Source organism: Canis lupus, chromosome 32, assembly GCF_048164855.1.
Source record: "Canis lupus baileyi chromosome 32, mCanLup2.hap1, whole genome shotgun sequence".
Lineage (NCBI taxonomy): Eukaryota > Metazoa > Chordata > Mammalia > Carnivora > Canidae > Canis > Canis lupus.
In genome coordinates, this window is record NC_132869.1 from 43,123,373 (window position 1) to 43,139,490 (window position 16,118).

Genomic DNA, 16,118 nt, shown 5'->3' on the forward strand with positions numbered 1-16,118 from the left:
TTCTTTAAAATATTTTAAATTTAATTTTCTTTTTAAGGGATACCTGGGTGGCTCAGGGGTTAGTGCCTGCCTTTGGCTCAGGCCGTGACCCCGGGGTCCCAGGATCGAGTCCCACATCAGGCTCCCTGCGTGGAGCCTGCTTCTCCCTCTGCCTGTGTCTCTGCCTCTCTCTTTCTCTCTCTCTCTGTATGTGTCTCTCATGAATAAATAAAATCTAAAATAAATAAATAAATAAATAAATAAATAAATAAAATCTTAATAATAATTTTCTTTTTAAAAAAATCCCAGATTTGACACAATTGGTATATTTAGTGATAAGTATGCCAAAAGCCAAGCACATTTCTATAACAACATGCTCGTTTTTCCCACAACATTTTTTTGTGTAGATCCATCATACACTCAGAAGTCAGATAAACCTAGACTCAATCCCCAGCTCTGCCACTTACTGGCAGTAAAATCTTAAGTGACTCCTATAAGGCTGTTTTTCTTGTCTGTGTAACGGGTGATGATTCCTACCTCATAGGGTTGCTGTGAGCCCAGGGCCTGCCACATGGTAAGCCCTTGAAATGTCACTTTAGCCTTCCAGGGTGGCACACTGAGAAAAGTAAAGCTTGGGTTCCTGTTCCCTCCTTAAGTTTGTTTTCACTTTTTAAAATTGCCCTCCACTGGGACGCCTGGGTAGCTCAGTGGTTGGGCTTCTGCCTTCAGTTCAGGGCATGATCCCAGGGTCCTGGGATCGAGTCCCGCATCGGCCTCCCTGCAGGGAGCCTGCTTCTCCGTCTGCCTGCATCTCTGCCTCTCTCTGTGTCTCTCATGAATAAATAAATAAGATCTAAATAAAATAAAATTGCCCTCCCCCTCCCACTTTCTTCTCTGTCCCTCCTTAAAGACGTAAAGATGTAAAAGAGTCTGGGTCACTACTTTACTTGAGAGTAGGGCAAAAAAACTGATGCCAAAACGAGTAGGGCATTGTATAAGTGAGCATGGAATTATCCTGCACATCTCTGGCCTCTCCTCTCTGGGCTTGTCTCCTTCAGACCGGGGCCTGCCTTGCCTTCTCAGCACAGGTGAGGACTAGTAGCCTCTTCCATAGTTTCTAGCATACTCACGCCCTTACCTAGACTTTCCCAGGCACGTGGGTGTTTTGACACCTTTTCTTTCTCATTGTGGATTAATGGATTTTCTCTCTCTTCTTAAGACAGTTTCTGATGTTAGAATCCTGAAAATTAGACTGTACCTCAATTTTTTTTGATTCAGCAGCCATTTACTGAATACCTACTCTTTTAAATATTTTTAATTGAAGTATAATTAGCATATAGTGTTAGTTTAAGGTATACTGTGTAGTGATTCATAATTCTATACATACTCTGTGCTCATCAAGAGAAGTATACTCTTAATCCCCATTATCTGTTCCGTCCATCCCCCAACCTACCTTCCCTCTGGCAACCACCAGTTTGTTCTCTGTATTTAAGAGTATGTTTTTTGTTTGTCACTTTTTTCTTTGTTCATTTGCTTTGATTCTTAAATTCCACATGTGAGCGAAGTCATATGGCTATTTGTCTCTGACTTATTTCACTTAAGATTATACCTTCTAGGTGGTCTCTGGGTGGCTCAGCAGTTTAGCGCCTGCCTTCAGCTCAGGGTGCGATCCTGGAGACCCGGGATCATCCCACGTCGGGCTCCCTGCATGGAGCCTGCTTCTCCCTCTGCCTGTGTCTCTGCCTCTCTCTCTCTCTCTCTCTCTCTGTCTGTCATGAATAAATAAAATCTTTTTAAAAAAAGATTATACCTTCTAGGTCCATTCTTTTTGCAAGTGGCAGGATCTCGTTCTTTTTTATGATTGAGTAATCTGAATATCTACTGCTTTGCTAGATTCTATGTAAACATAATTCCAGCTGTCCAAGAGCTCACAGTCTGCTTTATGAATAAGTAAATAGATAATCAGTGTGACAGTCTGTAATTAAATAATTTTTAAAAATGAGTCAAGAACTATAAGTGTTATGACGGAGAGAGAACAGCGTAGTGTAAGGAACACTCTCCCTTTCCTTGCCACCAAGGTGACGAGCCTCTCAGCTCTGAAGTCCTGCCCCCTGGTTGCTGCTAGACCCAAAGGAGTTTGTCCATGTTAGCTCACTTTTGTCCACACCACATTCTTGCCCAAAAGAGATTCTCCTTGGTTTCATGGTCCCAAGTTCCTTTTGCCTCTAAGCTTTAGAATATCCAGAAGGGATGCAGAAACAGGAGGGGAAAAGCAACTGCTGTGCTAAGACTCCTCAAGTTCTTTAAACCAACAGGTAGCCTGAAAGTTGGGAAGGGTGGGAGAAATAAAGCAGTTGTTCGGGGAACCTCATATGTACGTCCTTGACTTTGTGTTTTGTCTTTTTATTTGATAGCACAGTTAACTCAAAAAACTGTTCATATGGGCACCCATTGTGTCCTGAATAACTCGTCAAAGGAACCGTGTCCTTTGTGGGCATATAGCTCTTTGCGCGTCCCCTCACGCTAGCACTTTACTCACGGTGCTGCACTTACTGATTTTGAGTCTGTCTTTCACTAGGACTGAGTGCTGGCCTTGGCAGCATGTTAGGATGAGGGAGAGCAAAATAACTTTATTGTGAGTTTTGTTGGATTGCAGTAATGAACTCTACACACTGATCTTTGGTCATCTAGCTCATAACAGCTTGAGGGGAAGGAGCAAGAGGTCTTGGGTCCTGTTTTCATCCTTTAGTCTCTGCACCACCCCCTCTCACTCACCCTGCCCTCATCTTACTTAGTCCAAACAGGTCAAAGATGGCACAATTCAGCTCCCTTAGGGAGAGCCTTCCAAAGGATCCAGCTTTCATTAGCATTACAAAGGAATTGTTTCTGTCATCTTGAGAAAGCTTTTCCAGCCTCTCTCAGCTCCACTTACCTTATTACCCAAGCCTTCAAACTGTAGGTTATGATTTTATTCCTGTTGGCACCACATTTCCCTAGGTTTCTAATTTACTTGTGATATTCTTGACCCCAGAACCTGAGTCCTTTCAAGTGGAAGTGTACAGCTGAAAAGCTGAGCCTAAACATTTATGGAGTTTATGGGAATTTGAAGAAGCCAACATTAGAAGTCTTAGGAGGGAAAAATCATAGAACAAGGACTATCAACTCACCGTGTTTGCTTTGTTTAAGCTAACACTAACAGGTGAAGATAGTAGAGGAATGAAGATGTCCTTTAGAAAGTGTTTAGAAAAATGTTCCAGGGGATCCCTGGGTGGCGCAGCGGTTTGGCGCCTGCCTTTGGCCCAGGGCGCGATCCTGGAGACCCGGGATCGAATCCCACATCAGGCTCCCGGTGTATGGAGCCTGCTTCTCCCTCTGCCTGTGTCTCTGCCTCTCTCTCTCTCTGTCTCTCTGTGACTATCATAAATAAATAAAAAAATTAAAAAAAAAAAAAAAAAAAAAAAAAGAAAAATGTTCCAGAGGGGGAAAATAACTATAAAAAAATTTACTCCAGGATCTTCTCATCTTAAATTGGGCTACTAAGCTCTAAATTTATGGACTTGCCTAAAATCTACTTGTATTATCTCTAAACAGGTCTTAAGGTACCACCAGATGCTCAGAACAGATCTAGCCTATCCTGCTAATGAACGTGCAAACATTTTTCCCCATCTGCCACCTCTGTCTAAAAGGCTGGGAAGACCTTCCTCTCTGATCACAAAGAACATAATTACGGTCTATAGAGAAGTCAAGTACAAAGGCCACCAGCCTTTGTAGGCCACCAAAGATTAACAGCTGCCTCTCCTTTGATTGGGAGAGGCAATAACAGTTACTCTAGTTAATAATTGAATGGATTCCCAGGCCATGTAATTCAGATTGAAGCTGTCATTTTTTGCTGGCCTTCAGCTAAGCTGGGTTATTAGAATGGAGCCACTAATCCTATTAGTCAGTTGTCAGTTTCAGAGTAGGAGAGAGCCGAGGAAGGCAGAGCTATTAAGGTGTTATGCCAGGTACGTAGGAAAGCCACACATTTCATCTTTAGAGGTGTTTCTTCTCACTCAAATCAGAATGATAGAGCTCTTTATGAGTGTTCCGTTTTCACATGTCTGAATGCAGAGTATTTGGAAAGGGGGTAAAAGGAAAAAAGGAAAGTTACCTGGTTCACCTTTCTAGGTATGTTCAGCCATTAAACAGACTTGGCATGGTGCCTACGGTGTCTGCACCCTGTGCCTGACCCTGACTGAGAATGCAGAGATAGGAGAGTTTGGGCTTTACAGCTTAGTACATGAACACAAATAAGTGTGGAATAATGTAGAAGGTAATTAGGGCCCCAAGAGAAATTCAGTTAAATACAGAGACCTTTGACTTTAGTTGAAGCTATCAGAAAGGCTTCATGAAAAATCGTCTTGAAGGATTGAGAGAGAGCATGTGAACATGACACATTGAGAAGGTGGCAGTTTGGATGGAGAGCATAATTGTGGTTAAGCATCTTTAGGATGCTTGCTTTTTTCCAGACACTGAGAAGGATAGGAACAAGTATAAGACCATGTATTTGAGAAGCGTCCATTCCCATTGTGGCATTAAGATGTCCAGGAGCATAGAGAGCCGTGTATCGGAAGTGCACGGCGGCTAGCACAAGGAGCCAGTGTGCTGTGCTCAGAGAAGAGGAGGGAGGAGATTCCCCGTATCCTTAGAGGCTGTGGGTTGTTGTGTAAATGTGATTTCCATTTTGTATTTGCTTATAGAGCTTTTGATGCCACGTGCTTAAGAAGGTGGATTTCTTCCTTAATTTTAACACTGGGGCAGCTCCTCTTTGAGCCAGCTTGATTTTCACTTTTCTGTCTTCCTGGGGTGAAAGCATCATGGGATATCCTAGGATTGTTTCATCCACCTTCGTGTATAGAGAGGAGGAGCAGCTATTCATTGGCACTGTGTTAAGGAATGGAGTCCAGAGAGGAGTGTTCCTCCTTTCTCTTGGGCCTCTGTACTGTGTTAACCTCTAGGGTCTCACAGGGCATTTTTGTCTCTCAGAGAAGTCTTTTCATTTGTGTAGCCTTGTATTTAATCGCTCGTCCATCAGGTATTCACCATTCGTAAGGGCTGCAGAGGTGAGTCAGCTGCCACGCTTCAGGAGCTTACAGACAGAATGGGGCCCTAAGGTAGGACAGAGATGATGGGATGAAGAGCAGCTGACGTTGGAAATGAAGCAGTTAGGAAGATACTAAACAGCGCTGCCGTTTGGCCATGTTCTGTGGAGGACAACCCAGAAGTGGTTTGCTGCCTTCGCAGTGCAGAAGTACACGGAAGCAGAAACCTCCACCACTCCAGAGGGAGATTTGTGAGGTTTTGTTTTTTTGGTTTATTTCCTTGGATAGCTGCAAGTGATAAATTAAAACTTCAATTTTCAATAATACGTTAGTAAAAATTTGGCTCTGAATGGCCTTTATCTTCCTCAAATTGGCTTATTTTTTCCTGCTTAATGTCTATTAGAGCCTATATCTTAAGTTTTTCAAGAGGTCACATCATGATGTTGGCACTGCATAAAAGGCTTTGAGTTTTGTTTTGTTTTTAAAATGTAGATGTATACATTAAAATGGTCTGCTTTCACTCATTCCTTTTCCCCTCCACTTCTGTAATGTTGACCCAGTTCTCTCCCATTGTGGAAAAGTCTCAAAGAATAGCAGCGGTGCTGCTTTATATCCCTGTGGACAGATTGCCTCACTTGGTGCATCTCCCTAGCTTGAGGCATAATATACTTTGTTTCTGAATTAAGAGATAGCAATGGACATACCTTCCCTGATGCTATTAAGGAGGTTCAGGGTGAGTAGGTTCTTCAGTCTTGAAAAACTGAATTTTATTCTTGGTCATGAAGCTTACTTTCAGTGAAAAACTATTCTACAAGACACACATAATAACAAGAGTGGAGGATTTTATCCTGCAATCGTACTGGAGAAATTATTGACTATCTGTGTTTTCACAGTGAAAATCATGCACAAGTACCCTTGTCAACCTTCTTTTTTTTTTTTTTTTTTTTTTTTTTTTTGTCAACCTTCTTTCTTAAAACTGTCATTCACAACCATTGGCTGAGCACTTACTGTACAACCCCTTCTGCTAAGTGTTGAGGATGTGGTGAAGCAGACATGGCCTCTGACCTTGGGAAGCTCTGAGTTTATTGGGGGATACAAAGAAAATTCTGAAGGATCATCCCCTTTGGGAAGGAAGGAACAGTATATGCAGAAGCATAGGGGCATGAAAGGGAATGGGCCATTTGGGGAATTATGTTAGGGAGAAGCAGGGAAGAAGGCTATTACTGGGGCATCAGATTTTGAAGACTTGTGCTAAGGAATTCAAACCCACTGTAGGTAGTGAGGAACAAGTCATTCAAGTGTTTTAAGCAAAAAGTGACATGATTACATTTATTCTTTTTTTATTTTTATTTTTTATTTTTAAAGATTTTATTTATTTATTCATTAGAGACACAGAGAGAGAGACAGAGACAGAGAGAGGCAGAGACACAGGCAGAGGGAGAAGCAGGCTCCACGCAGGGAGCCCGATGTGGGACTCGATCCCGGGTCTCCAGGATCATGCCCCGGGCTGAAGGCAGGTGCTAAACCGCTGAGCCACCCAGGGATCCCTGATTACATTTATTCTGGAGAATGTTATCCTCATTGCATATATAGGCATCCAGAACAGGATGACTCAAAAGAGAGACCCCAGTCCAGTGCCAGGCCACTGTCTCTAGAACAGTGAGACAAACAACACAAATCAAGAGTAAGTTTTAACAAATTGGCGGAGTAATTTATGTCTGTTGTATCTAATACTTAAAAATATGGTCTCCTATTTTGTACATCTTTTTTCCCTCATCTGTTCAGTATTTTGTTTGTATTACACTTCATAAAAGTATTGGTCTACAATTGAGTAAAAATCAAAGGAAAGAAAGGAAATAAAGAGAAGGAAAGTAATAAAACCCTGACTTTTATTGTAGAGTATTTGGGAAACACTGCTCTAGAGAATAGGCTGGTGTGGGGTGAGCCTGGATCCAAAGATACTAATTAGGGAATTGCTGAGTACCTCAAGCAGAGACCTTGAGAGCCTCAACTGACGTGATAGGACTAGGCAGAGTTGAGAGCTACAACAAAAATGGAATAATCAGAACGTGGAGCTGAATCAGTGTGGAAGCTGAGGAAGAGGGAAGAGTCTGGAAGGACAAATGTTCTTTTAAGAATCTGTTGGGGGGGGATCCCTGGGTGGCGCAGCGGTTTGGCGCCTGCCTTTGGCCCAGGGCGCGATCCTGAAGACCCGGGATCAAATCCCACATCAGGCTCCCGGTGCATGGAGCCTGCTTCTCCCTCTGCCTGTGTCTCTGCCTCTCTCTCTCTCTCTCTCTCTCTCTGTGACTATCATAAATAAATAAAAAATAAAATAAAATAAAATAAAAAATTAAAAAAAAAAGAGAAAAAAAAAAAAAAAAGAATCTGTTGGGGGAAAAAAATGAATCTGCTGAAAGTTGGACCCTCGCCCTATGCATTACTTTGAGTTTTTCCATCCCTATTCCACAGAGATGTTCCATTTATTTTTTAATGCAGTTCTGCATTTGAATATTATTAAACATTTTATCTATAATTCCTACTTCTTTTGAGTATAAGAAAAAGGAGGAGTTTATATGTGTTTATTTCCCTACCTTGACTCAGTGTTCCTCTGCTGTGCTCTATATGTTTCCATGGTACCAGATACAAAAGAAACATTGCTGGTGGGATAACCATTCACTACCGAATTAAACTCAGAAAATATTCATGCGTACTGTATGATCTCATTTATATGAAATTCTAGATGTCCTTCACCCATCCCACTTCCCCTACCCACCCACCCCATCCTCTGCCTCTGGCAACCACTAATCTGTTCTCTGTATCTGCTACAGAGCTTTTTGTTTTGTTTTGTTTTTTTAAGATTCTACATGTTATTTCTTTCACTCAGCATTAATAAGTCAATCGGAGAAGGACAAACATTATATGGTCTCATTCATTTGGGGAATATAAAAAATAGTGAAAGAGAATAAAGGGGAAAGGAGAAAAAATCAGTGGGAAATATCAGAAAGGGAGACAGAACATGAGAGACTCCTAACTCTGGGAAGCGAACTCTAGGGGTGGTGGAAGGGGAGGTGGGCGGGGATGGGGGTGACTGGGTGACAGGCACTGGGGGGGGGCACTTGACGGGATGAGCACTGGGTGTTATTCAGTATGTTGACAAATTGAACACCAATAAAAAATAAATTTATTAAAAAAAAAAGATTCTACATGTTTTTCTCTGCCTAACTTACTTCACTTAGCATAATGGTCTCAGGGTTTAACCCATGTTGTCACAAAGGGCAAAATTTCATTCTTTTTGTGGCTAGGTAATATTCCATGTATTTATATGCCACACCTTCTGTATACATTTCACTTATCATTGGACACTTAGTTTGCTTCCACATCTTGCTTATTGTAAGTAATGCTGCAGTGAGCATATCTTTTCAAACTAGCATTTTGATTTGCTTCAGATAAATACTCAAAAGGAATTTCTGGATCATATGGTACTTATATTTTTAATTTTTTGAGGAACCTATACACAGTTCTTCATAGTAGCTGCAACAATTTCTATTTCCACCAGAAGTGCACAGGGTTTCCCTTTTCTTCACATCCTCATCAGCACAAGTTTATTCTTTTGTTTGTTCTTTCTTTGTTTCTTTTTTTTCGATAATACCATTCTAATAGTAATATCATATTGTGTGTGACTTTGATTTGCATTTCTCTTAATGATTAATGATGTTAAATATCTTTTTATGTAATTTGTCAGTCATCTGTATGTCTTTTAAAAAATGCATATTTACATCTGCCTATTTTTAATCAGATTGTGTTTTTTGCTATCGAGTTGTGTGAGTTCTTTATATATTTTACCAGAAATGTGACTTGCTAGTATTTTCTCCCATTCAGTAGGATAGCCTTTTCATTCTGTTGATTTCCTTTGCTGCCTACAAGCATTTTATTGTGATGTAGTCCCACTTACTTATTTTTGCTTTTTTGCTTTTACTTTTGGTGTATAATCTATGGAACTATAAATCAAATCTGTGGTTGCTTCAGGAGGGGAGATTGACGGTAAAAGTGGCACGAGGGAACTTTCTAAGGTGATGAAACCATTCAGGTTTTGATAAGCGTTTCTCAAATTTATTTGAGAGGTATGTTTAAGATCTGAGCCTTTCATCCAGTTGTAAAGTGTACCTCAATGTAAAAAATACTCAGTAATCATAAGGTGTTCAATCCCACTGATTATCAGGGAAAGGCAAATGAAAAGTTCCATGAAATGGTATGATACACTATTAGCATGATCGAAGTTTTAAAAAATGATGAAATCAATTTTGGTGTGAATGTAGAATAACTGAAATTATCACTGCACTGCATTATGTGCACAACTTGTTCCAAATACCTTAGAAAGTTAATAAGATTGAACCTATGTATACTCTGTGACCCAGGAATTCCGCTCTTAAGCATAAACTCAGCACAACTACATGTCACATTTGCACAGATACACATACAGAAATTTTAAAGCAGAATCATCCAGAGTTTGAAAGTGAAACAGCACAAATGTCAATTCGCAGTGAAACATTTAAATAAGCTGAGTCAAATAATAAAATAGTAGTCATCTTCACCTTGTAATATTAAAAGTGAAATTAATGTGGAAAGGAGGAAAAAAGACACTGGGATAAAGTAAATTTTTCCAATTAAAAAAAAAAAGTAAAAAAAAAAAAAAAAAAGTTAGGGTACCCCTGGGTGGCTCAGCGGTTGGATGCCTGTCTTCGGCCCAGGGTGTGATCCTGGAAACCCAGGATCGAGTCCCACATCGGGCTCCCTGCATGGAGCCTGCTTCTCCCTCTGCCTGTGCCCCCCCCCCGAATAAATAAATAAAATCTTTAAAAAAATTAAAAATAAAAAAAGTTGAAGCATACAAAGGAATAATATATTCCAGAAAGGAAAATGAATGAAATATTGGTATAGGCAGTACTATGGATGAATTTAGAAAAAAGAAAAGCTAGATCCTATGGAATATGTAAAATATGATTCCATTTTTTAAAAATTGAAAAGAAGATAAAAGGAATCTATGATTTTGAAAATTCAGATAGCCTTTACATTTGGGGAAGGAGAGAGTGAATGTGATGGGCATCAGGGATATGGGATTTTATAAAGCTTTATTTTTTATTTTGGAGTTATTACAGGCTGTGTTCAGTTTGTCATAACATCCAGCTACACAGTTATGATTAGTGCAGTTTTATTTGTGTTATGTGCTAATACAAAAATTTTTTTAAAAGATTTATGTATTTATTAGAGAGAGAGAGAGAGAGAGAGAGAGAGAGAGGCTCCAGCAGACTTCTTTGCTGGGCTCAGAACCCTATTGCAGGGCTTGATTTCGAGACCCTGAGATCATGACCTGAGCTGAAACCAAGAGCCAGATGCCTAACCAGCTATGGCACACAGGGGCCCTGAATACAAAATTTATTATTGGGGCACCTGGGTGACTGAGTCAGTTGAGTGTCTGACCCTTGATTTCAGCGAGGGTCAAGATTTCAGGGTCATGAGATCGAGCCCCAAGTTGGCTTCCATGCTTAACATGGAGTCTGCTAACCCCTCTCCCTCTGCATACATCTCCTCCTGCACACACATGCTCGCACATACTCTCTCTCAAATGAATAAAATCTTCAAAGCTTATTATTATTTTCTAATCATGTTGACATCCTAGCATAAGAAGAAAGAAATGGTAACAGAATTATGGTTTCAAATTACTGAATATACCTGAACTTCTCTATTTTTTTATTGTTAGTTTTATTGCAAAGAAACTTTTTTTTTTCATTAACAACAAAAATTCTCCATTATCCATCCTAAAAGTGTGAGTTCTTGTCTAGGCTTCAAAATAAACCTATTATAGTCTCAAGCTGTATTTTACTGTGCACGTAGCGAGTAACTGAGGGCTGAGGTGCTGTGCTGCCCGAGTCCGCACCCGTGCAGGAGCCAGGCGGTAGTCCGCGTCCACGTCAAGCAGGGCCTTGTGCTTCGGCATCAGAAGAATCAGGCAGGCAGGTTTGACAGGGCCTGTGCGTAACTCCTCTCTCCCCTGTGCGTTCTCCCCCCGCCAAAAAAATACTTCAGTATTTCAAAGATATTCCGAGGCTTTGTGAACTGTGGAATGCTACTAGAAGAAACACAGGTGACGGTATAATAGGGGGATTGTGTATTCATGTGCTAGGGCTGCCATACGAAGTACCACGGACTGGATGGCTGAGACCATAGAAATGCATTTTCTCACAATTCTGGAGGCTAGAATTCCAGGATCAAAGTGTCAGCGGGTTGGTTTTTCCGGAGGTCTCTCTCCGTCTCGCCTTCGTCCATAAGCAGCAAGTCTCTCTGTGCCCCAGGCAGCCTTTGCTCTGTGCACTTGCGTCTCTGATGTCTTTTCCTCCAAGGACACCGGCCACTTGGACGAGGACCACCCTGAGAGCCTCACCCTGACTTAATCACCTCTTTAAAGACCTCCTCGAAACAGTTCCCTGCTGAGGGGCTAGGGCCTGGAAGTTGGGGGCGGGAGACGCAGCGTCGCCCACCGCGGGTTGCTGGCCTGCGGGTTCCTCGGGTAGGATGCAGGGACTCCGTGAACGCATTAAAACTAACACAGCGCACCACGGGATCGCTCGCCTCTCCCCCTGCCCAAGGAATGCAAAATCCAGAGATGTTCCTTTCTCAAGATTTGTAAACAATTCAGAAATTGTTTACAGAAAGAAATGATAGTAAGTTGAGTTCTAAAATGGTAACTTAATATCCTCCCTAAATAGCTGAGGTGGTGAACAAGTACATGCGGATGGTTAGATACCAGGTTATTTTGTATCAGTGAAGAGGAAAGTAATAGGACAGGAAGTCTCTGTGGCAGTCCATTTGTCTTGTTAGGTGGAAGTTAACATTACAAAATGATACGGTCTTTAAAGTATTGCTAAAAATTCTGCATAAAATGGTTTTGTCCCCTGCATGGAGTGCTCTATCCCTTTGCCTACTTCAGAGCCTCAACTTCCCCAGAAAAGCCTGTGCTGACCCTTTCTCCAGTATGTATTTGGTTCCCCATTATTCTTATGGAGCAACATTCCTTTTTCTATAAGGTAGTTATATAATTTAAATTATTTTATTTATGGTTATTTGGTGTTGCTCTCATCCACTAAATTTAAGCTTCCTGGGGGACAGTGGCTCTGTCTTTTGTGTTCACCAGTTTTGACCTGCTGTTCCCTAGCACTGCATAAACATTCGGTAAATATTTGTAGAATAATGGAACCAACAGAAAGTTTGACAGTACAACTAAATATTTCATTTGGTGATAATTTTATGCCTGGGAAATTGGGCTAATTTCTATTTATATTTCTGTCTAGAATGTAGCAGATCAGATTGCATTTCAAGTTGCTGGTGGATTAACAGCCCTTGAACACATTCTTCAAGTAGTAGTCCCAACCACAAATGTGAACACAGCTTCACGAATTCCTCCTAAGTAAGTATAGTTTTTTAATCTGTCTTTCACGTTTCATTTGTGAGTCATTTCTGTCCTATGGTTTCCATATGGGGGACCATAAGAAAATTGTATGTGTATTCAGGCTTGAATAGCAAAAGCTTACACCCCCCATTAGGGAGAAAAACAGAGGTGCTCAACTTCACTTACAAAACTCAAATCGAGCCGAAAAAGCCTTAGAAAGGAAATCTCTTTGGTCTGTGACCTTCTCAAATCCTAAAACAAGAAGAATGGGTGAACTCCTGGGCAGCTGTAACTGCTTACATAAATTGAATGGGACTGAATAGTAGTAACAAAGGTAACTTTTTGTGTTGCGTACAAGAAGGAGTAAGTACATTAAGAAAAGCCTGAGCTGTGAAATTCGAAGAAATCCCTAACATACCGGAAGAGCAGTCTGCCAAGACTGCCATAGTCGAGAGTGCTGGCCAAATAGCTGGGAGCTGAATTGCATTTTGGTCTTTAACTGCAAATTGCTCTTTGTCATATGGATCCTGTGGAAACTTTCAACCCAAGATCTGCTTTCCCCTTCTCTTAAGTCACTCAGTGATCCCTGGCCACCTGGAACAGAGGAACAGACAGCCTTATTTCAGAAGCATTACATTCGGAGTAGGAGCATGCCCAATTTCTTGATATTTTATGGAGACTCTTATTTACAGAGGGTAAATGAGAAGTTTTGATAAAAGTTTGCTTATATCACTGAGAAAACTTAAATATTTAGTTAGCCCCACATAAGTGAGTGCTGTCTTTGTTCATTGGATACTACAGAAAAGGAATTTCAAGAATATGTTTTCTTTCCCCCTGAGAGACATTTTGGTAAAATAAAAATAGCACTGGCTTTGGAGTTGGACAAACCTGGATTCTAGTTTTACCTCTACCTGTTACAGCACTTTGGGCAAGTGCCTTATTCTTGTTGCTTCTATTTCCTCGTTTGGTTAACCAGGGTAACCCTATTCACCTCTACTGTGCTACCGTGGGGAGCAAGTGAAATATATGTGAGAGTTCTGTAAACTTTAAAGTGCTATATAAATCCGAGGTGACAGTTTTTAAGTAGTAGTCTTGCTTGCCTAAGACAGTGTTGTCTCTTTGAAACGAGACATTTCTAAGTACAAACTGTTTGATAGTGAGGTTAGTTTGGGTTCCTTTGCTCCACTGACAAAGTAGAGATTGATAAAAGAAGGTCTCGGTATCCTTTGAGTCAGGATATCTTTCTGTGGAGCATACAAACCTGTGGAGCACGCATACAGGTTTCCTAACCCAGGAGAGTTGGTGTTCCTTATCCAAATAGACTTTATTGACAGTATGTTCAGCATGTTGTCATCACTCAGTGTTTGTTCCTTGCCAGGGAGGGAGGGACAAAGGAAAGAATCTAATAATACACAACAAATTCAAGATTTTAAGAAAGGAAATGGCTTTTGATTCTTTGGGACAGTGCTTTGGTATCATTCATCTTAAATGCAACGGCAGCGTTTTGTTTTGTCTTGGTTTAGTTTCTTTTGTTTTCTGGTAAGTCTCAATGTGCATGACACCGGTAACCCAAATAAAATGCCTGTTTTACAAAAGCTAATTTGTCATTGTGGCAAAAAGCATGCTCTGGTACTTATCTGTGACTATCATTTAGGGAACAGAGAGGTTTCCATAGTCCCTAAAAAGACCTAAGCAAGAATTAGCGCACCACTTGGAAAGGAGCCCTGGAATTCTGAGAGTCCAGACCAGTGCTTCCCTGATGGCCACCAGCTGACCACAGGCCATGGTTGAGAGTTTGTTTCTTCATCTCACCTTAGGCTGTAGATTTGTGTGTTGAACCAGGGCAGTGGGCATCGAGCAGCCACTCTGAGATTCTCTTCTCCTGAGCACAGCTCAAGATCATGACTCTACTTTCTAAATTAGCCTCACTTCTCAGGACCTACAGAATTAGGGCCATGAGAGCATTATGCTGCTTACTCATTAAAGGCGAAGACATGCCACGGCTGTGTGGGAATTCATGCAGATTGGGGACACTCTGGTAGACAGAAGTCGGGGCCTAACTCAGGAAGTGTTGTGCAGACTGCTGTTGTGCACAGACCCCGCCCCGCCACCTTCCCTAGTCCCCGGATACTGCCTTTGCTCTCAGCCCGCCCAAGCCCTCCTCTTCCATCTGTGATGAGCTCCCATCCCTCAGCTCCGGGAACCTTCTGTCACTTGAGCTCACTTTGTTTCTGCCTCCTGTGGCATTTCACAACTCTTACCAGAGAGGCAGGGTTTGTTTTGTACTATCCTGCATTAATTTTTCTCAGTAGTAAACAGCAGAGCTTTTGAGAAGTGTGAGCCACTGCCTGGGAACATTCACCCCCTGGATCATCTAGGCCCTTACCCACGTGGCTCACCTGTGACTGCACACTGAACGTTTCACTGGCCCTGAAGCCCGAGCTCTGTGAGTGGGTAGACCAGCTCCCTGATTCTCTTTTCTCACCACCTGCCTCCCTCCCTTTCCGTTCTACATAGCACCTCAGCATTTGCCCTGTCATTGTTGCTAGCTAACTTCCTCGTAGTGAATATTTGCTTCCAGCAGATTTTTTCAAATGTGGGATCGAGAACCATACCTGCTTCTCAAAATTTAAATTTTTGAAACCTTTCTGAAATCCTTCATGGGTTGTTTTGCTTTTGTTAGAAGCAGGGAGAGCCCATAGAACTGCTTGAATCTTTGCAAGGACTTCATTAGGATGTGGTATTCCAAAGTCAACCTTCTTAGCAAACGTGCTCCAATAAAACTGCCTTCAGTGCCAAGAAAGATCAGCCTGAAACGAGGCAATTTCCATTTCATGGGACACCTACTTGGAGGATGACTCATATTATTTTACTTGCTCACTTTAATTGCAGAAAACAAGTATGAAAGAATGAATGAATATTCTAGCCTTTTCTTTGGCTTAGGCTGGTAACAGTTGTTTAACATAGCTTTTATATTTGAGAATAAGTGGTGGTTTGTCATTTTCTTTGGGCATAGAGGATGCCCCATGTGATAAGAAGATAGATCTGCTGTGACTAGAAGCTGTGGCCAAGGCTTTGTGTTGTGTCTTTATAGCATATTTACGGACCGGCAATGATAATAAAAGGGAGAGTTGGTGCTCGCTGGCATTCCACATCTGCAGGCCCCTTACAGGCACCAGTAGATACTCATATTTCACAGCTAAGCCCACAGACCTTTTGGGCCATGAAAAACTATCACTGGGTGAATAAGTCTTCCCCAGATTGCCTCTTACTTACTTGGTGCCCCTACTTCTTGACATAGACAACCAAAGGGTCAATAGTTAACTCTCCAAGCCACTCTAGGTTTTCCGTTGGAGCACTCACCAGGGCCCCTATTTCTCCTCCGTCGGCCTTGCTTATATCTCCCTTCATTGTCCCCCTGGACCCAATTTTTTATATAGAAGTAGTTTCATTAATACGAAGCAGGGCCGATGGCATAGTATAGTAGAAAATATTCAAGTTCGAGTCAGATCTGAGCTTAAGTTCCCTGCTCTTCACATATTAGGCATATGACCTTGGGCTAAGTTGCTTGTATAACAGAGCCTCGGTTACACAGTAACACTGCCGTGTCA

The 16,118-nt window shown here is 41.5% G+C and overlaps 1 protein-coding gene across 10 annotated transcripts in view; it reads left to right on the forward strand.

Moving 5' to 3' along the window:
- The window catches only part of SCAPER (S-phase cyclin A associated protein in the ER), a 431,009-nt gene that overhangs the window by 267,858 nt on the left and 147,033 nt on the right, over positions 1-16,118 (forward strand). For all 10 annotated transcript variants that reach the window (XM_072809831.1, XM_072809829.1, XM_072809834.1 and 7 more), the window contains one exon: positions 12,410-12,525. In XM_072809831.1, coding sequence (XP_072665932.1) covers positions 12,410-12,525 — 116 coding nt within the window. The remainder of the gene's footprint in view (positions 1-12,409; positions 12,526-16,118) is intronic.